At 42.4% G+C, this 26,903-nt stretch overlaps 1 protein-coding gene and 1 long non-coding RNA gene across 3 annotated transcripts; one reads left to right on the top strand and one right to left on the bottom strand.

The window, feature by feature from the left end:
- The first annotated feature begins 70 nt into the window (after positions 1 to 70).
- On the top strand, positions 71 to 11,884 carry LOC128839534 (uncharacterized). Of its 2 annotated transcripts, XR_008445470.1 has the most exons (4): positions 71 to 447; positions 7,177 to 7,326; positions 9,181 to 9,305; positions 11,770 to 11,884. It is a non-coding gene; the product is annotated as an uncharacterized LOC128839534 (long non-coding RNA). The 2 variants fall into 2 exon arrangements; XR_008445469.1 differs by lacking the exon at positions 11,770 to 11,884 and having other exon boundaries at positions 9,181 to 9,927.
- Positions 2,960 to 26,392, bottom strand: CCDC112 (coiled-coil domain containing 112). The gene is made up of 10 exons (XM_054032596.1): positions 26,298 to 26,392; positions 21,973 to 22,094; positions 13,377 to 13,498; positions 12,132 to 12,221; positions 8,435 to 8,510; positions 7,097 to 7,487; positions 5,741 to 6,157; positions 4,823 to 4,918; positions 3,663 to 3,781; positions 2,960 to 3,585 (listed from the first exon to the last, which is right to left on the bottom strand). Exons 1-10 carry the CDS (start codon positions 26,331 to 26,333, stop codon positions 3,555 to 3,557), a joined length of 1,500 nt encoding a protein of 499 aa, XP_053888571.1. The 5' UTR covers positions 26,334 to 26,392; the 3' UTR covers positions 2,960 to 3,554.
- Positions 26,393 to 26,903: the final 511 nt, after the last annotated feature.

Genomic DNA, 26,903 nt, shown 5'->3' with positions numbered 1-26,903 from the left:
CCCGCTTCTTCTCTGCTCTGCCTCCGCCGCCCACCCCCTCCCTTGCAAGGGTCATCAGCTGAGCGGGAGGGGTAGGAACCCAGCAGGACTAAGCTTCTGCTCCCTGCCCCCGTGGGAGGGGGTGGGGCAGGGCGGAGAAGGGCAGGCCAGGCCAGGCCGTATTTTTAATGGCATCCTGCTGCCTGCTAGGACCCCGGCAGGTAGCAGCCTGCCATCGGTTGCCAACCCCTGCAGTAGATGATGCATCTGATTTGATGACATATTATCTGCTATATCTGAACACAGACACTATAGTAGGATTACCATATTTTGAGTGTCCAAAAAGAGGACACTCCACAGGGCCCCAGCCCCAACTCCACCCTTTCCCCAAAGTCCCCGCCCCAACTCCACCCCCTCCCCTGCTTCCTGCAAACATTTGATTCGTGGGAAACCTGAAGCAGGCAGCAGGTAAGCTGGGTGGGGGGAAGAGGCGTGGCCCAGTCTACCCCCCCCCCCCCCCAACCGAGTGGCTCCCGCCAGCCCCGGCCCCAGCGTCTCCAGCCTGGCTCGGCTTGGGCCCTGGGGTGCCGTCCCCGGCCCAGCACCACCGGCCCGGCCCCCGACCCCGCATGTCCCTATTTTCCCGGACATGTTCAGCTTTTTGGGATTTCCCCCCGGACGAGGATTTGAGGCCCAAAAAGCTGGACATGTCTGGGAAAATCCAGATGTATGGTAACCCTACACTATAGTATCAGTGGTAAGCCCATAATCATTTATCCCTCTCCAGTGAAATAAACCAAATGAGAAGTCAGGGTTGGAAGTGGCACACAGGAAGCCCAGCAGAAATATTTAGGATGTGCTTCTCTCTAGTCTCTAGGGAGGGTACTTGTTTCATTCTGTAGGAAGAATATAGGTCCATGTTAGAACTGGGTGAACTCTGGTTTTAAACGGAGTGGATTTTGATGCGAGTCAGGCCCAAAGCATGCGACCAAAAAGAGACCAAAAAGAATGAGATCATGAGAACGAAAGGTTGTTTGTGTCAAACTTGTAGTGATCTTGGAAATAACAGTATTGTCTTATTTAAGGTTTGGGCTAAGCAATAGCAATAAAGACAAAATGTTAATTGGGCACCAGGTGCAGTAAATAATTGGTTAGAAATGCACTGTCCAGTAACTACAGAAAAATAGAGCAAAGTGAGATAAGGGGAAAAAGCTTGAAGAAAGCAGAATACAGCCCCAAATTGCTTGAGCTAATTTTAGCTAAGGTCCAATAATAGCAGTGACATCATTTGTTTGCAATAGTGCAAGTACATTAATACATCTAAAGATCGATCCTGAGCAAGTAAGGTTTTCTAGATATTCTTTGTCAGAGCTTTTTCTTACCCCTCTGGAGACGCATAATGGGAAGGTATCTCCCAGGTCTGATCCAGTTGTGAGTATTCAGTCAATGCTTATAACTGCATTGATGCTGGATATAGAATATAAGGCTACATACCATGTGTCATTTTCTTTTTATATTCAGGTCCTAAAAAAATGACCTCCTATTGTGAACTTGGTTTTATTCAACTGTTTACCTAATTTGTCTTTAGGAAGGGAGAAAGTCATCAAACTGTTGAAATAGGAGAATACAAGGCATTTTAAAAAAATCTATTTTGGTATGGTACAGTATAAATCAAATGAAAAACAGAGGTTTTCAGAGGTGATTTCCAGTTTTTGTGTGAGTAAGGAATGAATGCAGGCAGTGTCAAGGAAAACATCTTCTACAAGTTTCCCATCTTACAAAGGGAATTTTTAAATTTTATTGATGAAAAATAGTAGCTGAAGTTCTTTTAGACTGCAAAGTGGGATATCATATTATATATATGAATTGCCTTATCTTATTTATAGGATTTGAATCACTGTAAAAGCCTATGATTAAAAGGCTATATCAGCTACTCATATCTTATACAGAGAATAAATTACTATGTTCCCAGTCAAATAAAGAGTCTGGTTCAGATTGTAGATGACTAGTGATTAAGAGGAAGACTAAATAAAGGGCCAGGGTACTAAAAGGAAGCTTATAAAGGTGTAGGGTATGATTTACCATGGAAGAAGGAAAGCCAAACATTGATCATGATGGGACTAGTGCAGCAGAAGGGAATGAGAGGTAAGAAAGTGATTTGAGCAAGATTTAAAAAACTGAGCTCCTACAAAAAGCAACAGAGTGTCCTGTGGCACCTTTGAGACTAACAGAAATACTGGGAGCATAAGCTTTCGTGGGTAAGAACCTCACTTCTTCAGATGCAAGTAATGGAAATCTCCAGAGGCAGGTATATATCAGTGTGGAGATAACGAGGTTAGTTCAATCAGGGAGGGTGAGGTGCTCTGCTAGCAGTTGAGATGTGAACACCAAGGGAGGAGAAACTGTTTCTGTAGTTGGATAGCCATTCACAGTCTTTGTTTAATCCTGATCTGATGGTGTCAAATTTGCAAATGAACTGGAGCTCAGCAGTTTCTCTTTGGAGTCTGGTCCTGAAGTTTTTTTGCTGTAAGATGGCTACCTTTACCTCTGCTATTGTGTGGCCAGGGAGGTTGAAGTGTTCTCCTACAGGTTTTTGTATATTGCCATTCCTGATATCTGACTTGTGTCCATTTATCCTCTTGCGTAGTGACTGTCCAGTTTGGCCAATGTACATAGCAGAGGGGCATTGCTGGCTCCTACAGTTATGAATCTAACTTCATATGTAGGCACCTAAACAGCCTAATTCTTTTTTAAAGAAGTGCTGAGCAATGGACAATTCCCACTGACTTCAATGGGAAACCAAAGATCTATTCCCAGCTTCAGCATTAACTAGCATTGTGGTTCAGGTCAAGTCACTTGCCCTGCTCTTCAACTTCCCCTTCTATAAAATGGAGATAACACCTACCATTTGTAAGGCATTTTGAGATTCTTGGATGAAAGGCACTACACATAACCAAAATAGCATTACTAAAACAAGAACTAAACAAAATAAATATTTATTTTGTCAAATAGCATAGTATTCCTTATCCAAGTCATATTAAGTTTGCAGCATAGATTAGTCATTCTATTATCACTCCATCTAAATTGTGAGACATTTTATTTCTTCAAATATTAAAAAAAACCAATCTTTTAAAAGTTGCTAACTATGGATGCAGCATATGTAGGAGAAAACATGAAGGAACTGACACCCAGCATTTTTGTCAGTTAAAAATACTATTTCTTCCATTGTTTCCCCAAGTGACTATAGTATATATGGTCTAGGGTCTAGAATAACGTGTAAGAATGGCAATTTTGATATAATTGATTGTTGTTCCATGACATCTACAGTCACCTTTTTATATTCTGTTATTTCATTTTCAAATTTATGGAATTGTGGATGATATGCCAGTTATCAAATACATACCATAATGAATACACTGCTAACATGACAAAAAATTAAATGGTCAGAACTTGAAACCCATGTAATAATACACAATATTCTTTATTACATAAAAAAGTTTTATGAAAATTTCTAAGGACCCAGTTGGTCACTTTATTTGTATGTAATTCATCTTCTCATATATGCAGATGTTCAGCTATAACCCTTGTCTCCAGGTTGGGATAGCCCTATGGGGAAAAATAAGGATGAATAGCTGGTCATTGAGTGTATTTTAAAAATATATAAATCTAAGTCTTTTTCTTACCTATGTGGAATATGTAAAAGTGGCTGCACATCTGTTGGTCCAATCTCTTTTGTGTGTTCCTCCCAACCCTTGGTAGGTTTGTACAGTCTAGATGGGTCTCTGGTTACGTGAACTTCAACCTGTCAATAATATATTGTTATGCAGGGAGAGCGGGGAAGAGAGGTTGGGCAGTCACACCAACTTTTGAAGCTGTTGGGTGTGACAGCTGCCTCCCATTCAGGCTAAATGAAGGAACAATTAAATGCCCCTTTGCTTAGTGCATGCAGTGTAGTTGTAGTCCTGTCTGTCCCAGGATATTAGACAGACAAGGTGTGTGAGATGTATCTTTTATTGGACAAACTTCTAAAGTTTGTCCAATAAAAGATACTACAGTAAAAGCTTTGTTATCCGGCATATTGGGGGAATGGAGGGGTGCCAGTTAGTCAAAAATTCCAGTTAACTGAAAGTTATAATTACCAATGGAATACCAATTTTCGAAGAATTAGAACACAATAAAATGAATAAGGTATAAAATAGTATACAGGTACTCACCAATCCAGTAGTAGTACTGCACTGCAGAATGGTTGGTTTCTTGAAGGACTTAGGTGTATACAGGTTAAGTTTTCTATACAGTAGGCTATCATATGACACTACATATCACTATGGGCAGCACATGGCATACACCGGGATCACTAAAAATACACTTAACACTAAAACAATACAGAATATAATTTAATCTTTCTTTGATGATTAAGAAGGCACTTCAGGACCTTGCAGTGCCTCTGATGTTGATAATAATGACCCTATTATCATTGTAGATGTAGGAGATTGGGCTGAATCTGTAATGACCTTATAACACACCGTAGAAGCTGCTTTTTTGAATAAATCCCTGATATAACTTGCTTACTTGTCTTCTACCTCTTTTGCATAAAAGAGGAGTGCAGAATGTGCAACTGCATAACCTCCTGGGCAGTATACTAGTCCCGGTTACTAGATTGAACATTGATATTGGGAGATATCAGAAATGCCAGTTAATAGAGCTTTCTGGTTGATAAAGTGCTGGATAACAAAACTTTTTTTTTTTTTTTTTTACTGGTATCTCATCCACTTTGTCCCTTTGCTTGAAAATATGTTTCATCAGATTATATCAATTCAATCAATTCAGTAAATATGTTAGTTACCTTCTCTCTTAACTTTGCCAGTCTTTTTTCTTTTTCTATTTTTTCCTCCTCTTTTGCCTGCTTTTCTAGAATCTTTACTTCAAGTTTATGAAGATCCTGGAAAATATACCATGGATGAAATATTAAGCACTTTTGGGAATCAAAAAGAATAAAGCACCAATAGGCTTTTCATATAATCAGAATTTATTTTGAATGCTTTAGAAACCAAATGTGTCCTAGATTTCATATTGTTTAAGCACAGAAGTTACCATTTGATAAATCCAATCAGACCTGTATAACATAGGCTATTATATTTCACCCAGATACCATTCTAGGGAACCCAATTATTGTAGTTAAGACTAAAGCATTTCAGTCCTCAGGACTCGGAACTTTGTGTGCCACAGGTAGAGTACAGGGAAAAAAATCAAAGCACACAATTAAATTACACGGGCCAGTTTCTAAAATTTACCTTTTGGAAACAAACCCTTGATATTGTACTGCTATATATTTGCAAGATTTAATTTCCATTTTTTGTAAACAAATGGTAATTAAAACAAATATTGGCAATGGACTGGTCCCCCACCTAGGCCCCGATTCGGGAATATACTCAAGCATATACCTAACTTTAAACAGTTAACTAGTCCCACTGAAGTTAACAGGAGTACTCTTGTACTTTAACATGTGCTCAAGTATCTTGCTGAATTGGAACACTGAGGAAAAGCAACAGAACATTATTTTAGACAAAATGATGAGCTGTTCCCAAGACACAGACAGAGCTATCTTCATACAGATGTAGTTTGTGAATCAAAAATAGCTCTTAAAGTTGAAATAATTGTTCTTGATAATTAACTCCCTAGTCTTCCACATTCTAATTCCTTGTCTACTTTGTACCACACATCCAGAAGATTTGAAACACGAATGAGGGATGTGACTACTCACTCGCTCTTGAAACTTAGAAATTTCTTCGGCAGCAATTCTCTTCCTCTCTTCCCTTTCAGCCTCCTCCCTCTTCTCCTTTTCAAGTCTTTGGAGCGCCTCCTGTTCCTCCTTCTGCCGAGTGTACTTTTCTAGCAGTAGCTTCAGTTGGAACTGGCGCTGGCGTTCCTTCTGCTGCTTTTTCTCCCTCTCTTCTTCCTGTTTCAGTCGAGATGCTTGTTTCATTGCAAATTCTATGTCTTTATGTCTTTTCCACGCTTCGACAGCTGCTTGTTGCTTTTTCCTTTCCTTCTCTGCTTTTTGCTTCTGAGCTGCTTCTTGTTGAAGATTTTCTGTTTTGAGCATTTTCTCTGACTTCTGCTTTTGCTTTAAGATTTCTTGTTTTTCTTGTTGCTTCTTCTTTTTCCACTTTTCAATAGACTGCACGAGAACAGTAAGAAAAAAATCTTATTCTTATAAAATCTTACTCTTCCAAGATAATTATTTCCAAAGGAGAGACTCAGTGGACAGAAAGGTGTGATCTAAGAACAAGACTAGGAGGTAGGAACTCCAGACATAGATGCTTTTTCACCTTGGCAGGTAGCTTACTCTCTCTTAGTTTCCCCACATGTAAAATGGAAACAACTATTTATCTACCTATCTCACAGTGTTTGAAGTTTAATATCTTCAATAATTTGAATATATAAAGTTTTATGGCATCCACATTGCTGCAGAATGATTATTAGGCTCATTAATTAACAAATCAGATGCTTTCATTGTGCAAACATTTTTCAATTATTTTTATATTATCTCACACACACATATATGAACAGTAAAACCAAACTTTTTGCTTAAAAAATATCAATGTTTATGCCAGCTAACCTATTACCACGAAGGAGACCCAGGTCCAGGACCCTCCTCCAAATTTCTGTTTTCAGAACCATTGGAGCCAAGGTGTGTTGCAACTGTTCTAGTCCTTCTCTCCCCCTCCTCCCCCCACATATCTGTCTTGTCTATTTAGACTGAAAGCTCTCTGGGGCTGAGACTGTCTACTACTCTGTACAGTGTCTAGCACAATGGGGCCCCATTCTTGGTTGGTTCTTAGGTATGACTACAACAAACATGATTAATAATAATTGTAATATGCTCAGCTACTGCACACAACACTCCAACGTGTGCTTAGAGCATCATCTGCTGATCATTCCTTAGAACAACACCAGCAAAGTGAAAATTTTAAAGAGAACTAGTTTTCTGTAGGAAAAAAACTATGTCTGCCATCACAGCTTGAGGTGGATGGAAGAGGGTGAAAAGTGTGTGTGGCTTTTAAGAAATACACTTGTTTAAAATACAAACATACTTTGAATCTTAAAACTATCTTACCTCTTTTTTTCTTTCCTCTAAAATCAGAAATTCTTGATACCATGTCTCATGCTGTTGAATATCCTCTTTTGTTCTTCCAGAGAGATACTCAAGGGCTTCTTCTATATAGGATGGCTTTCCTTTATGTTTTGTCCATACTTTCAAAAAGTGTTGATGATCATAATCATCCCAGCCTCCTTGTCGTCCTCCTGTTTGCTGAAGGAACCTTTCAAATTCTACTACTTCTTCAGGTAGATGATTTTGCAGTGTTTTGTCTACTGGAACCTTGCCTGATGGTAACCTGAAAACTCTTTCTATGGCTGAACTACCCAGTGCCCATGTGTCAATTTTTTTCTGTAAGGCACTGAGCTCATTAGTAGCAATCTTCTCCTCCTTCATAAGCTCTTCATATCTAAGTAAAAAAACCAACATAAACACACATTGACTTTTAAATAAAAGATCAGACAATACCCGTGAGTTCACCTGAAACAGACTTTGTGATTATTTAATTCCCAGACAAAAACTATGTTAAAGTGGGACTAAAGTTCAGATTAAGTATCACTAATTTAGGGTAAAATAAATTACAGTAGAACCTCTAAGTTACAAACACCTTGGGAATGGAGGTTGTTCGTAACAGTGAACAAAACATCATGGTTGTTCTTTCAGGTTTACAACTGAACATTGATTTAATACAGCTTTGAAACTTTAGTATGCAGAAGAAAAATGCTTTCCCCTTTTTTTAGTAGTTTACATTTAACACATTACTGTACTGTATTTGCTTTTTTGGGGAGGGGGAAGGGAGTGTCTCTGCTGTTACCTGATTGTGTACTTCCGGTTTCAAATGAGGTGTATGGTTGACTGGTCAGTTTGTAACTCTGGTGTTCATAACTCTGATGTTCTACTGTACAGAAATTTTGTAATTATCCTCAAACTAAGCATTATAAACCCAGGAAAGTCAGAGTTAAGTTTACTCTTAAAAGAGAACTCGATGGAAATGCACAGGTAGGGCACCCAAACAACCATACTCCTTTCCTATATTGCTATCATTGGGAGGACAGGGAGAGAGAAAAGAGAAAAAAATGTGCCTTTAAAAATCAGTTTAATCTAATCCAGACCCCCACTATTGGAATGCCTTCACCATAATCATATGGTTATTGAATGATACTACTATAGGTAATCTAGTCATAAAAGTTTGCTTTGAATATATGTTTACATAAATTATTCATTACAGAAAAAGAAACAGGATGGAAAAAAGGAAGAGAAGAGTGATTTATACCATACATTTATGTTATATTTTATTTTGGTTTTGTGTGATTGATTTCAGTTCTCTCGAGACTATAAAAGCATGTAGAAACATACATTAGTCGCTGTTCTTCTTTAAAACCATTTATTGCATTTTCAGCTTCTTCCATCATTTCCCTGAGCTTTTCAACGACTACAAAAACCAGAAAGAGGAGTAAATGTCACTTTCCCTATAGCTGAATATAGCTTTTATATGCTAAACCAGGGGTCGGCAACCTTTCAAAGAAGAACAGCTTGCGGGCATTGCATGGAGACCTGCTGTCCCCCTCCCCCCAAGGGGCATGCAGAGACATGCCAGCAGCCAGCCACTTCTGGCAGCGGCGTAGGGCCAGAGCCCTGCTGTGCCGCCGGGCTGTGAGCCACCTGTGATAAACGCCTAATGGACAGAGACTGTACCTTGCACTCCCTCAAGAAACAGCTGCCCACAATGGGGCAGCCAAAGAGCTGCATCTGGCTCTGGAGCCGCAGGTTGCCAACCCCTGTGCTAGACACAAGAAAATGTGACATTTCTTAATAAACTAACATGAAGAATAAAGATATATAGCAAAGCAGGCAGTTTCTATTTAAAACATATACATCCCATACAGCCACTACTTCATACACATCCCCAATGGGCAAAATAAGCTTTTACTAAATTAGTTGACAAATATGGATATAGGTAAAATTGGATTTCCTGAAATAAAATATGCTACAATAATGAATTAATAAATAACTGATGATACAAGGGAATTCTTTATTTGTATTGTTAGAGTATTCTATTCTGAGTAGAAATGCTTTTATTCCTCTTCATCCTTCTCTACCAGGAAACTTAATGCTGGTGAAAAGAATGTGACTGAGAGCCTTTGTTTTCAGTCCTGCAACAGGATGTGCAATGATGAGCCTTTACAATCTCATGGAGTCTTGAAGAGTGGAGATATGTCAGTATCAGGTGAAGTCAGTGGGACTCCTAGCAGGTATACAGGTCTGCCGGCATGCTTCCCACGTGTGCAGCTTTTGGGGGTGGGGGGGATTTCCCCCCAAACAGAGGCGAGGCATGGGGGGGCACATGGGGTTACATGCCACTGCCCTCCTCATTTCTGCAAAAGCAGAGCTGCCCAGCTCCGGTCTGGTCTCAGGCTCCACTGACTCTGCAGCTGAACACAACCTCCTGGGTCCTAGTGCCAGTTGTGCTCCCCTTCTGTGTTCTGGGAGCCTTCCTATTTTCTGTGGAATAGTGAGTTCCCACAGTGGGGCTGGGTAAGTGGGGGTGGAGGAAATGAGGGAAGGGGGCTGAGTGGAGAAGGCAGTGGGGAAGGAAAGGAGGTGAAATAGGGCAGGGGGAGGGGAATATGGGAGTGAGGGGAAGGGGATGGAGAAAAAAAGGGGATAGGGGAATTACTGGGGTAAGCAGGATCCTGGCATGCGGCATCCCCTTGGCAGCAGCTGGGGTCCCCCATTAAGCAAGCCCATCGAACCCTCACCCTGACATACCATACCCCCCTACACCTGGACCCTTCCGACAAGCCCCACACACGCAGAGCCCCACTGAGCCCCAACCAGCTGCACCTGGACCTCCACCCCATCAAGCCCCACTTCCCCAGCACCCGGACTCCCTGCCCAAATTGCCAGACCCAGACCTCCCCACCAAGCCCCATCTCCCCACACCCAGACCCCCCCGCTGAGCCCAACCACCATTACCTTGATCCCCTGCAGAGTCCCATTGCCCCTGCACCCAGAACCCCCACAATGAGCCCCTCTGCATCCAGATCTCCCACTGAGCTGCCCACACCCAGATTGCCCCACAGAAACCTCTCACCATAAACTTGAATCACCCCCACACTAAGCCCCTTCACACTTGGATCCTGCTGAGCTGAACCTGCTCACCCACACCTGATGCGCCTGGCACAGAGGGGCAGGGCCCTGGGGCGTTTCTGGAGCAGACCCAGCCCTTGCACTGTGTCAGGGTCAGGTGCAGCCTCATTGCCAAGTCCCTGTACTGGGGAAGGTGGGGGCTTCATGGTGATCTTCCACCTCAATGCAGCCAATGGCCTGTGCTCCCCACTGCCATGCTGGAGCCACATTTATTTATTGACAAATAAAATTTGCAGAATTTTAAAATATTGTGCGCATAATTTTTAATTTTTGGCGCATAATTCCATCAGGAGTAACTGATTTAGTTAACCCAGTGGAAACCTTTGTGTGGATACACTTATTTCAGAGTAAGAGTGGCCCATTCTGTATTATCTTTAAATGATTCCCAACATAAGAACCAGTTATCTCATGTCACCCTGCCAATGTGCCTCAGTCTGGATTTGGAGAGAGAATCTCTAGGGGTGAGTCTCTTAGGCTTTGTCTAATAAGAAAGTTATAGGATAGTATTTTTTCACACAAACGCACAGTCAACCTGTGGAACTCTTTGCTAGAAGATATTGTGAAGGCCCAGACTATAAGTTAATGGAGGACAGATCCATCAATGGCTATTAGCCAGGATGGGCAGGGATACAAAACCATGCTCTGAAGTGTCTCTAGCCTTTGTTTGCCAGAAGCTGGGAATGGGCAACAGAGGACAGATCACTTGATGATTATCGGTTCTGGTCATTCCCTGTGAAGCACCTGGCATTGACCACTGTCAGAAGACAGAATACTGGACTAGATAGACCATTGGTTTGACCCAATATGGCTGTTCTTATATTCTTAACTATAGTAAAACAATTAAAAAGTGGTTAGTTAAATATGGTGCAATCCCCTGTGGACACAAGGGAGTTCACCAATTTAACTAGCTTTGTTTTTAAAACCCAGTCAGTTAAATTGGTACAATTTCTCATCAGACAAGACCTTCACTCAGCTTCTTGTTTTTTCAATCCTTGGCATCCTTGTTGACAGTTTAGCAGAGGCGCCAAGGTAGATGCAGACATTTGCAGATAGAAATTGGGTCAGAGCGACAACATAATGAATGTAAGCACTACATAACCTTGGGCTGGTGACAGATCTCAGTCTCTAACCTGGGCTACTTTTGAACAAGTAAGCTACAAATGCATGTCTCTCTGATTACCAGTGCCCCAAGTGTTTCAACTCATCTAATCCCCGAAGTGTGCTTTATTATCAACAGAATATTCCAGTTTATATTGGTTCAAATGGCCTGAAAATGTAATTCCCTATGGCCCTTGCTCAACGTCCTCAGCCATCTGATGGAAGAGAGGCATACGACTGTATCTAAATCCCAAAAATATATTCATTGCACTTAGCATTACAGTACAATTCAAGCAGAAGGACATGGACTTCAGCACAGAAGGTACCACACCCCCAATAGGCTCCAGGGTCCCAGGCCAGTGCCAACAGAAAATAAGGGGTTCCACTCTAAAGATGATCTCAGGGAGCCTCCAGCCTTTCCTGACACTCCCCTCCTTTCTTAGATTCACAGAAGGATAGGCAGACTGGAGAAAGGACATCCAGAGCCTGCACTGGTGGCATAAGCAGAGACCTTCCCTGCAAGACAATTATCCAAGAAAATTGAACTTTTGTCTATAAAAGGCAAGTATGGGGGGAGGGATAGCTCAGTGGTTTGAGCATTGGCCTGCTAAACCCAGGGTTGTGAGTTCAATCCTTGAGGGGGCCACTTGGGAATCTGGGACAAAATCAGTACTTGGTCCTGCTAGTGAAGGCAGGGGGCTGGACTCGATGACCTTTCAAGGTCCCTTCCAGTTCTAGGAGATGGGATATCTCCATTATTATTATTATTATTATTATTATTTCAAACTCCATCAACAAGACTTACATTCCGGTGTAGGCTTCACATCTTTCAATTGTCGTTGAAGTCTCTTAACATTATTGTGTATTTTTGCTAGTTGTTGCTGGATTTTAGCTTCTGTGGAAGAAAAATAAGTTAGTCAGTCATGTTAAAAGTTTAATTGTACATCAAATTGAAATTTCTTGCCTTTACCCTCAAACCTCTAAGTCATTCAGCCCCGACATCTCTGGTCTGGTCACTTTCACATCTTCTCTGACACACCTCCCCATTCCAACAATGATGCCAGCAAAAATGCCAGTATTGATACCGTCTTCATCATCTTCTCATAGAAGCAGCTCCATCCATGCTTTCATGCTGCCCCTTGTGCTGGGAACACCAATTCTGACTCTAGCCACTTCCCTTGCCCCATTCAAATCCCTCCTACTCACCTCTGTCATAAGGCCTATAAAATGTGGAGGAAAGAATAGCTACCCTTAACAAACAAAACAGCACCATCAAAATGTGTACTAACTTTACTGAGTAATATGATCTTATTGCTATCTTTGCCCTTCCTTTCCCTGCTTTGTGTGTTTAGTAGGACGCTAACATGTTAGGTCATGTTAGTTTGTATGCTCTTCAGAATATGTAATGTGTCTACTTATTTTGTGAGGTACCTAGCATATCTTTGGGAGTGCAGAAAATAATTTAAAGATATTGTGTTTGGGGACTTTTTGAAAATGCCTATCTCCAATGATGGTGTCAACTTCCCTGAACACCACATCAGGTCTTTTCTTAATATTGAGTGTACTGCCCTCTATTTCAGGCACATTCAAAGTGTTAACCAACTTCTGCAGTCCTCCCTGCAACCAACATACCTTATCATGCTGTCATCTATCCTTACCAGCCCTGGAATACATAACTGGACATTTCAATGCCTGGATTCTCTAGAACCCACTTCCAATGCTTCTGCAAATCCAGACACTGAATTATTCAAAGATCTACTTTTTTTAAGTGATCAGTGTGGGAGACACTGAGAATCCTTGATTATTTTGTGGTGCTGTCATAAGTTTATTGTACAATAACTAAGCTACATTAAATCTTGTTATGTTTAGGTTCATAATTTTTAATTCTTCCACAATACTGTTCTTTTTATAGTGCACTCTCTCTTATAAACAGTACATATACAGTAGCAAAAATACTTTCATGGGCGAGTATCAGAATTTGCTTTGTTCTATGAGCTTATACACCAGTTAAGTGAGTGAGTGTGGACAAGGAAAGGAACAAATATCCTACTGTCAGCTTTCCTGTTGTTAGTCATTTTATGTTCCAGTTCTTCCAGTATGCTGTATTCCACCCTGAAATCACTCTTCTTGCTGTAGAGATGACCATTTTTGTCTTTTTCTATATTCGCAAGTCTGGGGGAAAAAATGTTGCTTGGCTTTGAAATCACATTTTAAAATCACTTGAAAAGTAATTAAAAATATAAATTCACAGTCATTACCATTTAGAAATTACTTAGACTAACTCTAATTAGTGGTCATTATTTTTGATTGAATAAGTTAGTTTCATTAAGTGCTGCGGACAAGTGCATCATTACAGAATTTAAAAACTGGCTTTAATACAGGGAATATTAATCAGAATAGCTGCTTTCAATTTATCATGTAACTAGTGTGTTATCACTTGGAAGGATTAGATTTTTATCAGTAAATGTTGGTAAATGTCAATAAATTAAAAAAATCAGAAACATCCTTTCCAAGATTTATGCTTAGTGCAGGCCACACAGTAAGTCTGACAGAAGTAATCAGAAATCTGGTACTCAGCAAAGGCAGACAGATGTACAATTCTGCTCTTTGCGTCAACAGATCATTCTAAATGATAATTTTATTTCTAATGGGCTTGGGGTCCTTCACATCCTTTAGAACTGTCTCACTTTCTCCCTCAATTTATAACTATGGTACTTTCTTTACACTCAAGATTCTGCATCAGATGAGCCTTATAGACGATGAACTGTTAGATGCCACTTTCTTCCTCAGAAGTGGCCACACTTCAGTGGTAGATGAAGTTGTCTTACTTATCCATAATCTACCTCATAGGGGTGTGGCTAAGCATTTTGAGAACCAGATGAAACTCATTACATATGTAGGAGCCCAACCAGTTTCCCCCTCTCCCCTCTGACATTCCCTGCCATGATGATCCAGTGGTTAGGGCACTAGCCGAAGAACTGGAAGACCTGGGTTCAATTTCCTGCTATACCATGGATTCCCTGTGTGACCCTGGCAAATCATTTAGCTTCTCTATTCCTCAGTTCCCAATTTGTAAAATGGGGATACCATTATTTCCCTACCTTACTTGGGGGTTGTGAGGATAAATATATTAAAGTTTGTGAGGTGCTGAGCTACTACAGTGATGGGGGTTGCACAAATACAATAATTAGACCTACGTCAGGGATTTTACCAGTCCTCTGGGGGGATAGAAGGGAAGGAAACCAGTGGTTGGTTGAGCATAAGCAAATAGCAAGCTTGGATTTAAGGTTTAGTTAGAGGTGGGGAAGTCTACTGCCTCGAAGCTGTTGATAAAACTGCTCCCAGATAATGCTGCAAATCCCAGGCCAGATTAATTAGTATAAGTGGCTACAGTAATGTATGTTTGTTTCAAGGTTTTTATTTTTTTCAGTTGATATCTTTAAGTTGTAGTGTTATTATTTTCTAACTTTGTTTTTCTGTTTTTGCAAATAATAGAGCCAAAGGAATCTATTCCTGCAGGGCTCCATTTATATTTTATGTTTAGTGTTTAATATTTAATTTAAAAACAATAACAGAATATTATTTGTGATCAGCAACCTATTTAGTTTTCCTGATGTTTCCCCAGCAAAGCTAAAACCTGCTAAAAAAACATTTATACTGTTCTTGGGCAAATGAAAAGGAGAGAATGGATGTTTTCTGAGGAAATGCCCGGATTAAACCAAGAAAGAAGAACACAGGGGTAAATACATTTTGGGACATGAATTCTAGTCTGCAGGAGACGAGATTAAAAATAAATTAACATGGTTGTCATCTAGCAGTTCCCAAATTCTGTAGACAAATAAAGTCCTTGGAATGCTTTCAGAGTCAGCTGTCTGGTTTTACAGTGACAGTTCTTTTCATGTCCTCCTGCTGGATCACATTAAAAGAAGCTAAAAATACATTAAATACCTCCCCATTATTACTTGTCTATGTGACAAATTGATATAGTTGCCACAAGGTTGTTATTTGATCATGAACAGTAGGGGAGATGTTCCAAATAATCTTGAACAAGGGCAGAGATAATAAAGAAATTATCTTGTTGACTAAGACTGCAGTTCACACTTTAAAAATGTATGAGAACTGATCTAGGTGCATAGTGCAGTGCCAGCAACCCTTACAAAGAGCTATCACTGAAAGGCTGAGCACAGCATGCTGGAAGACAGCAGGGAGGATGAGCTGCACTAATGTAGTTCCATACATAGGTGGAGCTATAATGTAGATGGACAGATTTGCTCCAAAGTAATGTGCTCCCAATGCCTCTACAACAGGGGTCTCAAACTAAAATGACCATGAGGGCCACATGAGGACTAGTACATTGGCCGAGGACCACTCTTGGCCCCGCCCCCACTCCACCCCTTCCATGAGGCCCCGCCCCCATTCCAACCCCTTCCCTGAAATCCCCACCCCAACTCTGCCCCCTTCCTGCCCCCAGGGAGGGCAGGAGGGATGTGGGGCTCAGGGCAGGGAGTTGGGATGTGGGGTGCAGGAGGGGCGTGGGGTACAGCAGGGGGTTGGGCTGCAGGAGGGGTGCGGGGTTCAGCAGGGGATTGGGCTGCAGGAGAGGTGCGGGGGGCGGGCTCCGACCCAACATGCTCCAGGGGCAGGGCAGGCCACCTGCCTGCCTGTCCCCGCACCGCTCTGGGAAGTGGCCAGAACCTGGGGGAGGAGGGGCACAGGGGTCTGTGTGTTGCTGTTGCTTCAGGAACTGCCCCCAGCAGCTCCCATTGGCCGGGAACAGGGAACTGCCCTTCCCCCAGTGCATGTCTGGCTGGAGCTGCTCTAGGTAAACGGTGGGGGGGGGGGGCCGCGAGCAGCTCGCGGGACGCAGAAAACAACCCCGCGGGCTGCATGCGACCCCCGGGCTGCGTGTTTGAGACCCCTGCTCTACAACAACTGTGTGATTGGAATGTGAAAATGAGATGCTTTAGAGATATTAAAGGTGCTCGGAATTGCTAACTTTGATAGTGGCTTTTTTTTTTTTTTAAATACACAGATCCATAAGTATCAGAGGGTAGCCGTGTTAATTTGTATCCACAAAAACAACAAGGAGTCCGGTTGCACTTTGAAGACTAACAGATTTATTTGGGCATAAGCTTTCGTGGGTAAATGCATCTGAAGAAGTGGGTTTTTTATCCACAAAAGCTTATGCCCAAATAAATCTGTTAGTCTCACAGATCCATAAGTAATTTTTGTTTCTTTACTGTGGTTGGTCAGTAGTGTAACAAAATGTACTTACAGCCAGAGTCTGAAACCCTTACTCATAGTGGGTAGCACCTTAGTACCTTGATTTCAGTGGAACGACTTGGGGAGTAATGGATTACTCAGTGTAATTAAGATGATCAGAACTTGGCCCTTGGTGGATTTGAACAATGGGCAACTCTCTCATAGTTCATGAAGGTTTTTATGTCTGTTTAGTAGCCTCATTAATCAACAAGCATTCCTAAGTATTAAACCTTCTTAATATAGCTTCTGTTAAGGTAGTTCAACTTTTAGGGTTCCAACAATAACAGCATCCCCTTATTGTTTTTGACTACTCTAACCCTAAGAACACCCCAAGCCCAGAGGACAAAGGGCTCCCGGGTATCTAGCAATGAGCCTCAGCTGGTATGACCAGCTGATTCTGATTGTATTCCAATTTACTGTTGTCGTAATCTGTATTAAAAAAGTGTCTGGTAAGATATCATATGTAAACTGGTAACATGCTGGTCATTAATATTATTGCATGGTATATGTACAGTAGTATATGAAAAATTGTAAATATGGGTAGCAAGAAAACATTCTACAAATACAGTAGAAGCAAGAGGAAGCCAAAGACAGGGTTAGACCCGTTACTCAATGAGGAGGGGAAAATAATACCAGAAAATGTGGAAATGGCAGAAGTGCTAAATGTCTTTTTTGTTTCAGTTTTCACCAAAAAGTTTAGTAGAAATTGGACATTAACTTAATGAATGCCAGTGAAAATCAAGTAGGATCAGAGGCTAAAATATGGAAAGAACAAGTTAAAAATTACTTAGACAAATTAGATGTTTCCTAGTCACCAAGGCCTGATGAAATACATCCTAGAGTACTCAAGGAGCTTACTGAGAAAATATCTGAGCCATTAGCGATTATCTTTGAAGTCATGGAAGATGGGTGAGATTCCAGAAGACTGGAAAAGGGCAAATATAGTGCCAATCTATAAAAAGGGAAATAAGGACAACCTAGGGAATTACAGACCGATCAGTCTAAATTCTGTACCCGGAAAGATAATGCAGCAAATAATTAAGAAATCAATTTGCAAACACCTAGAAAATAATAAAGTGATAAGTAACAGTCAGCATGAATTTATCAAGAACAAATCATGTCAAACCAACCTAACAGCTTTCTTTGACAGCGTAACAAGCCTTATGGATAAAGGGGAAGTGGTAGATGTGGTATATCTTGACTTTACTAAGGCTTTTGATACTGTCTCACATGAACGTCTCATAAACAAACTAGGAAAATACAACCTAGATGGAGCTACTATAAGGTAGGTGCAGAACTGGTTGGAAACCGTTCCCAGAGAGTAATCATCAGTGGTTCATAGTCAAGCCGGAAGGGCATATTGAGTGGGGTCCTGCAGGGATCAGTTTTGGGTCCAGTTCTGTTCAATATCTTCCTCAATGACTTAGATAATGGCATAGAGAGTACACTGATAAAGTTAGCGGACAATGCCAAGCTGGGAGGGGTTGCAAGTGATTTGGAGGATAGGATTAAAATTCAAAATGATCTGGACGAACTGGAGAAATGGTCCGAAGTAAATAGGATGAAATTTAATAAGGACAAATGCAAAGTACAGTGGAACCTCAGAGTTATGAACATCTTGGAAATGGAGGTTGTTTTTAACTCTGAAATGTTCGTAATTCCGAAGAAAACATTATGGTTGTTCTTTCAAAAGTTTACAACTGAACATTGACTTAATACAGCTTTAAAGCTTTACTATGTAGAAGAAAAATTCTACGTTCCCTTTATCTTTTAGTAGTTTACGTCTAATACAGTAGAGTACTGTATTTGCTTTTTTTCCCTGTCTCTGCTGCTGCCTAATTGTGTACTTCCGGTTCCAAATGATGTGTGTGGTTGACTGGTTGGTTCGTAACTATGGTGTTCATAACTCTGAAGTTCTACTGTACGCCACGTAGGAAGGAACAATCAGTTGCACACATACAAAATGGGAAATGACTGCCTAGGACGGAATACTGCAGAAAGGGATCATAGTGGATCACCAGCTAAATACAAGTCAACAATGTAACACTCTTGCAAAAAAAGCAAACATCACTCTGGGATGTATTAGCAGGAGTGTTGTAAGCAAAACACAAGAAGTCATTCTTCCACTCCACACTGATTAGACCTCAACTGAAGTATTGTGTCCAGTTCTGGGTGCCACATTTCAGGAAAGATGTGGACAAATTGGAGAAAGTCCAGAGTAGCGCAACAAAAATGAGTAAAGGTCTAGAAAAAATGACCTATGAGGGAAGATTGAAAAAATAGTTTTTTTTTTTAATTTGGAGAAGGATGAGGGGGGGCATGATAACAGTTTTCAAGTACAAGTTGTTACAAGGAAGAGGGAGATAAATTGTTCTCTTTAACCTCTGAGGATAGGACAAGAAGCAATGGTCTTAAATTGCAGCAAGGGCGGTTTACACTGGACATTAGGAAAAAGTTCCAGTGAGGGTGGTTAAGCACTGGAATAAATTGACTAGGGAGGTTTGTGGAATCTCCATCATTGGAGATTTTTAAGAGCAGGTTAGAGAAACACCTGTCAGGGATGATCTAGATAATACTTAGTCCTGCCTTGAGTGCAGGGAACTGGACTAGAAGACCTCTCGAGGTCCCTTCAGTCCTACTATTCTATGTGCTGGAAATACATTTTTAAAATGTGTTTGGCAAGTAAGGGTGAAGTCACTCCACCCTAGACAAAGGAATGTGGTCCCACCTGCTTGAAAGTGTCTCCAGTGTAAATTGAGCAAGGAGAGGCAATGCAAGTACATTTACATAAAGGGCAAAGTCAATAAACTAGCAAGTGGAGGAGTATGACAGAACGTACCTGTGTGTCCACACCCTACACACTATTGTAATAATAATTGCTCAAAGTATGCCTGGTGAGGTACCATTTGAAAACTCATAATTTTCTGCTCATTACTATCCTGGTAAAATATGTGTGGCAACATTGTACGTGAAGTTACAGTAGAACCTCAGAGTTACAAACATCTCAGGAATGGAAGTTGTTTGTAACTATGAAATGGAATCATAACACTGAACAAAACATTATGGTTATTCTTTCAACTGAACATTGACTTAATACAGCTTTGAAACTTTATTATGCAGAAGAAAAATGCTGCTTTTAACAATCTTAATTTAAATAAAACAAGCACAGAAACGGTTTCTTTACTTTGTCAGGTTTTTTTTCTTTCCCTTTATTTTTTTTAGTAGTTTATGTTTAAAGCAGTACTATTTGCATTCTTCTTTTATCTCTGCTGCTCCCTGGCTGCACACTTACAGTTCCAAATGAGGTGTGTGGTTGACCAGTCAGTTCGTAACTCAAGTTCGTAACTCTGAGGTTCTACTATATAAGATTCCACTGTATGGTTTTATTAACACATGTTCCTAACTTAGCAAACAGGTTTGTCTCGGACAAAGAAATGTATGCTCTGCTTAATTTGCATTTATGCAGTAAACAGTCATCCAGCAGGATGGTGAGATAAAGGAAGGTCAAAAAGGTGAGGAAAAGCAATGGGGAACATCCTTCCCCATAGGCTGTCTCCTGAATCTTAGCTGGAAATGTTTTTCAAGAGGGGGACTGAAACTATAAAAAGGAAAGATAAACACCTTGAGATCTCCCCCCCAATCGCATTCACGGCACCTGAAGCATTCGTTGGATTTTGGGAGAAGCAGTCCTGACCTAAGAAGTTTGGTCAGTAAGGGCTAGTCCACACTAACCTACGTGAATAACATAGCTGAAGTCGAAGTATCTTAGTTCGAACTACGAGGTACTTACCGCGGGTCCACACGTGGCAGGCAGGCTCCCCCGTCGACTCCGCGTACTCCTCTCGCGGAGCAGGAGTACTGGTGTCGACGGCGAGCACTTCCGGGATCGATTTATCGCGTCTAGACAAGATGCGATAAATCGATCCCAGAAGATCAATTGCTTACTGCCGAACCCGGAGGTAAGTATAGATGTAACCTAAGACTGCTAAAAGCATGTGGTGAGAAAACTTTGCTTTGACTTTATCATAGTTTGTTAAGTTAGGCAGCAGTTGTGTTTTATCTTTATTTTTCTTGTAATGGTTTCTAACTTTTATTCCTCATTACTTGTACTCACTTAATAATACTGTTTATTAATTAACTCTGTAGTTAATAAACTATTTTATTGTTTTATCTAATCCAGTGTGTTTAAATTGAAGTGTCTGGGAAATTCCATTTGGGATGGCAAGTTGCGTGCATATTATTTCTACTAAAGAAGTAATAGACTTCATATAAACTGGTATTGTCCAGGAGAGGGGTGGGCAGTAGAGGTCATTCTGAGCGAAAAGCTAAGACTGGAAGTGTCTTGGGATCACCCAGCAATATAACCAAAACTAGTAAGAGCCAAGGTATGGCTGGCTGGCTACAGCACACACACAGACATAACTGGGAGTTACTTGAATGTTGGAGACTGTTTGGGAGCAGTCCAGGCTGGAGGCTACAGCAGCAAAGCATTATAAAAGGCACCCCAGGTTAGAGGGCAGGGGTGACACAGCTAATCATTAGACTGGACCGTATCCTGCTGTGTCACAGGGAGATATCCTCTTAACTATCTTGACTGGGGCAAGAGACTTCAAAAATTAACATGGCATCAGCTGCGTGGTGAACATAGATAGATAGATAGATATAAGCAAGGACAGAGAGCCATTTTGGTATCCTTTACTGGGCAGATACAAAAGGCTAGATCTCTTGTACATATGAGAAAAGAGGGGGGTTGAAATGGGCTTGAAAGTCTCTGGAAACTGACTATAGTTGAGAAATCTACTTAAACCAATACTCTAGTTAGTTAAGTTAGAATATGCTTCTAAAACTAAAACCTTACTTTAGTTTGTCTGTAACCATGTCTATCCTTATACTTAAACCTATATCACTTAAACCTAATTGTGAATAAAGTTACTTTACTTTTACTATACTCCAACTCAGTGCTGTGATAGGAGTAAAGGGTTTGCCAACCCCATTTAAGTTAATAACCTTCTGAGTACTGTCTCTTTAAAGGAGCAGCAAAACTGATATGGTTTTGTGAGTTACAGTATGTAGGGGCTGTACACTATAGAAAGATGTCTCTGAGGAACTGGAGTTCACTGACTGTTACCTGCTATGTAAAGTTTGGACTGGCAGAGTCCTGAAGAGTTTGCTGGAAAGGCAGACAAGCTGGTGTGTCCGGAACCTGAGACACAGCTTAGCAGCAGCAAAGCTCTCACTTGCTGAGGCTGAGAGGGGTAACACAGAGGCTCACAGTTCTGGAACCCCTGCTGATAGTCACAACTACTAATCTTAAATCACCTCAAAACCTGTCATCCACAGCAATACCATGCAGAATGTGTTTATGGTGATATTCTTTAACTTACTGATTTTTTAGTTTTTCTGCTGTTCTTATGAATTCAGCTTTCTTAGCTTGATCAGCTTTAACTGTCCAGTTCTGAAATTGAAAGTGTTGACCAGAATCTGGAGTACTGAAACAGCAGTCACTCTGTAGAAAACACAAAAGAAGGCATTCTTTATTATTATTCATTATCAGTAACATAGTAGCTAAAAGACAAACACATACTGTGGATGTCATTTACCACTGTTACACTTCAGTTTTACACTGAACTCAGCTGTTCAGTTGTGTAATTCAACTGACTTTAGTGGAATTACACCAGGGTAAAGCTGGAGTTATGCAGTGGTGAACTGGGAATTGTATTTGTAATATGCTCTTAAAACGAACAATAATACAACGTTATATCACTACAATTAAACAGTAGTTGCCTGTCATAGGAACTACCACTCTGGATCAGACCCAGGGTCCATCTAGTATCCTCTCTGATAGCAACCAGTACCAGATGCTTCAGAGGAAAATGCAAGAATCACTCAGTACACAAATGTGGAATAATATCCTCCCCCCTCCACCCACCCACACTCCCCTGGTCTCTTCCTGGGTTTATCCCTCCAATCATTGGGGACTGGTTTAAACCCCAAAGCGTGAGGTTTAACAGCCCATCCAAATTTTTTGTTATAACCCTGGATATTCTTGATATCATAACTACTAGTAATTTAGTGTGCAGTTTTGCAATCCTCACTCTCAGCCTACTAAAAGATTGACAACAGTTAGGCTGCTGATGTGCTAAGACCATTGTCTATCATGCTGGCCAGCATTGTCTCATTGTTTCTTGGTGTCCCCTTCCCATCTGTTTCACTTGTTGTCTCTTGTTTTACACTTAGATTGTAAACTCTTTGGGGGAGGGGACTATCTTTGTTCTGTGTTTGTACAGCACCTAGCACAATAGGGTCTTGGTCTGTGACTGGTGCTCGTAGGTGCTATTTCAATACTAGTAAATAAGAACACTGAGAAACACTGATGTGAGTAATCCCATTTAAGTTAATAGACAACTTGACTAAGTGATACTAAATTAGAGTAATGGTTGTAAAGAGCCCTTAGCTCTTACCATAGGCAGGTTCAGTAGTATTCCAAGATCAGTGATTGAATAAGCATTTTGCCCCCTTAGACTCAGGCTTTGGCTACACTTGTGGATTCACAGCGCTGCCGAGGCAGCGCTGCGAAGCGCGAGTGTAGTCTCGCCACCAGCGCTGCGAGAGTGCAGCGCTGCAGGCGCTGATTACACTGGCGCTTTACAGCTCTGCGCTCGGGGGGGGGGTGTTTTTGTCACACCCCTGAGCGCAGCAAGTGCAGCGCTGTGAATTGCCAGTGTAGCCAAGGCCTAAATCTACCTAAAATCAGCCCAAGATAGCTGGTTAACAAGCATTAGGAGTTCTCTATAGGAAAAATCGTCCTTAAAAGTCAATGACTTCTCAATGGGAGGGTGAGGAGACTCAAACCCCCATGACCTCTGCAACAGGAAGAAAACAGATTATTTGGCTGGGGGCTTATTAAGACATATAGCGAATACATGTCTCCTCTGCTGCACAGTTGAATTAATCTGACTACTCCACCTAATGAGTATTTATTGGAGCATCTGAACTAGCATCACATTGGTAGAAATGCCCCTCATTCTGTCTATTAAGGATAGCATTCCTGCTCCAAGGCACACTCTAATTAGAGAAAATACTCGTGAAGGAAATGGGGGTTGAAAGATTGCAAGCAGAACAAAGCCAGTAAGCAGTCGGTTTAGTACACATCTTATTATTTCCATTTCCCCCCAGTTTGCATTTGTCCAACAGGAAAAAAAGTGGCAATCTGACTACTCCACCTAATGAGTATTTATTGGAGCATCTGAACTAGCATCACATTGGTAGAAATGCCCCTCATTCTGTCTATTAAGGTTGCCACTTTTTTTCCTGTTGGACAAATGCAAACTGGGGGAAAATGGAAATAATAAGATGTGTACTAAACCGACTGCTTACTGGCTTTGTTCTGCTTGCAATCTTTCAACCCCCATTTCCTTCACGAGTATTTTCTCTATTTAGAGTGTGCCTTGGAGCAGGAATGCTATCCTTATATCGATCTGTAAACTGCTTAATGCATTGTTGGTACTATAAAAATAAATATCAATAACAAACATTACATGCTGATATGAAACATCTGCATGGAATGCTAATGCATCATCACAAGCTGAAAACAAACAAAGTTAAAATAAATTCAGCTCCTTGACCACTATCTAACTATGTTTATTTAAAGCATCCATGCTGAAGCAAAAAGTTTACACTCTGTAATCAAAGTGGATTATAACAGGGTTTGGCCAACCAGCATGTACTATGCCAAACTATGTCATAATAGGATTTTTAAGCAAAGCATTTTCTATGTCCATTTAGACTGCAGCTTTGTTTTTTAACCACTTTAAAATGTAGTTTGGCCATGTCCATGATATGTTTAAAGAGGCCACTCTTCAGAAACTATAAAAATGACAGCATGTAATATCATATTTATTATGTCTCCATGATTGCATATAAAATTTGCTCAGTTTGGAAGACCATGAAATGGTATGGGAGTCACAGACGGCATAATTTAGTCAGCAGTACCTTTATTACTGATATCATGCACTAGAAGAACCCAGCTTGACTTTTATTTAACATGCCACATTTAGTCACTCAGCAACCACTGAGATTCTGGGCTCTGTGACGTGACACCTGTGGGAATCCTACAGTTCTGTGAGTTACACTATAGTAGGGGTTCTCAAACTTTTGTACTGGCTTTCACACAGAAAGCCTCTGAGTGTGACCCCCCTTATAAATTAAAAACACGTTTTTCTATCTTTAACACCATTATAAATGCTGGAGGCGAAGCGGGATTTGGGGTGGAGGCTGACAACTTGTGACCCCCCCCCCCCATGTAATAATCTCATGACCCCCTGAGGGGTCACGACCCACAGTTTGAGAACCCCTGCATTATATTATCCAAATGCTGGAGTGGAGATACAGAGTTAGGATTATCAGTAGGAAGCCAACAACACAGGACATCATAATGGGAAAACCCTGCAGAATGCAAGAAGAAACCAAGAACTAACCTTGAATCAAATATTTTAGGTACTTCGAGATGAGGTGGGTGAAGTAATATCTTCTATTGGGCCAAATACAGAAGTTGGTCCAATAAAAGATATTGTTACGTTGTCTTTCTAATATCCTGGGAGTAATACTGCTACAACACTGAATATAACTTAGATCAGTGTGGGTTCCGCCTCCCTAGGGGGGCACCCAACCCCAGCTCTGCTCCCGACCTGGCTCCCAGCCTCCACCCCCCCCCCCCCCCCGTGCCTTGGCACCTCCCTGCCCCCAACTCAGCTCTCAACCATACCCCCAGCCTCAGCCCTTGCTGTGGCTCCTTTCCTGGCCCCAGCCCCGCTCCCAGCTACAGTTCCCTTGCTCCTGTCTGGCATCCCCCCCCACCCCAGCTCTGCTCCTGCTTGGCCTCAGCTCCCAGGAAGGGGCGGGGGGGGGGGGGAAGGCAGCAGTAAGGGGTGGTACAACCGTGAAAAGTTTGGGGACCACTGACTTAGGTACTTCTAAACAGGCTATCACTGGGGCATGTAATAGCAGTGTGATGAACATCGGGACAATCAGGTAACATGGCAGAAATGTTCCCGAGCAGATTGAACTGGCTATATGCAGTGTTGCTGTAGCCATGTGGGTCCCAGGATATTAGAGAGACAGGGTGGGTGAGGTAATAGCTTTTATCAGACCGACTTTTGTTGGGGAGAGAGACAAGCTTTCGAGTGCCCCACAGAGCTCTTCCTTAGGCCCTCCACTGGCCCAGGCACTTTGTAGGGAAAGCGCAGAGGCGCTCGCGGAGTGATTTGGGCAGCACTGATGGGGGGAGGGGCTCTGGCACAGCCCCGGTTCCAGGACAAAACCTGGGACAGGCTGGATCGTTATTTTTAATCATCTCACGCTTTTTGCCACGGGCCGGCCGCTGTGGCGGCCGCGAAGACACGAGGAGCTCCCTGACGTCACAGAACGTCCGGTACTGCTGTGACCGCGGCGCCTCCCTTCACCCCCAGGGCTGCACGCGCCCCAGGGCGGCACCGGGTCGGCGGGACACGCTTTAGGCCGTAGCAGCTTTTCTGTTTCTGTGGCAGACACAGGGGCCGGCCTCCCTGCCTGGCTCTCTCCCCGCCGGGGGGAAGGAGGGAACAGCCCAGAATCCCCTCGACAAGGATGAGCCGCAGCGGAGTCACTGCCCCGGGGCCCGTTCTCATCACCGCACGGCGGGAACGGCGTGGCCGGCCGGCCGGGCCTTTACCTGCTGCTGCCCGGACGCCGTTGCTATGGCCGCCATCTTGGAGGCCAGCGCTACTCCCTTCTTCGGGGAGGGGGGGTTACGCGCGGCCGTCGGGGTCGCAGGAACACGGACTAGGGGCGGGGCTTCACAGGGCGGGGCCACGCGCGGGGGCAGGGTCGCAGTGCTGGGGGCGGGGCTTTGCTCTGGTGCGCGGGCGGCGCGCTCCTAGCGGGGGTGGCGTGAGCGGCTAAGCTCCGCCCATCCCACACGGGGAGTCAGCGTTCCACAACCCGAGACAGTCACGTGCCAAGTGACCGAGTCTCACATGTGGAGCCAGCCGGAAGGCGGGGCGCAGGCCGGGCTGCGGCCCCTTCCAACCATTGCCCTCCTGGTGCGTCTGGTTCTCTCCCAAGTCCCAGTTACTCGGACATAGCCAGCGCCCGGGGTCTGCGGCTCCCATCAAACGTGTGCCGTGCTCCCACGACGCCAGCGTTGACAGGTGTCTGCGGTGTGGCACGTTTTGACCCGTTACAAGAACAGCGCAGGCTGGTTAGGGGACTGCTTAAGAAGAGTCAAATTATACCACGCGGTTGTCTGCGCTTTTAGATGTTTTTTATCTAGTCGGTG

The sequence above is a fragment of the Malaclemys terrapin genome, chromosome 6, assembly GCF_027887155.1.
Source record: "Malaclemys terrapin pileata isolate rMalTer1 chromosome 6, rMalTer1.hap1, whole genome shotgun sequence".
NCBI classification, from domain to species: domain Eukaryota; kingdom Metazoa; phylum Chordata; order Testudines; family Emydidae; genus Malaclemys; species Malaclemys terrapin.
Note: the sequence above shows the minus strand (reverse complement) of the source record. Positions and strands in the feature narration are given on the sequence as shown.

Coding starts and splice junctions, on each gene's coding strand:
- CCDC112 (XM_054032596.1), bottom strand. CDS start 26,333: ATGGCGGCCATAGCAACGGCGTCCGGGCAGCAGCAG. Junction 8,511..12,131: donor TGTGAAGCCTACACCGGAAT/GTAAGTCTTGTT, acceptor TGGTTTTTGTAG/TCGTTGAAAAGCTCAGGGAA. Junction 4,919..5,740: donor TTTCTAAGTTTCAAGAGCGA/GTGAGTAGTCAC, acceptor TATATTTTCCAG/GATCTTCATAAACTTGAAGT.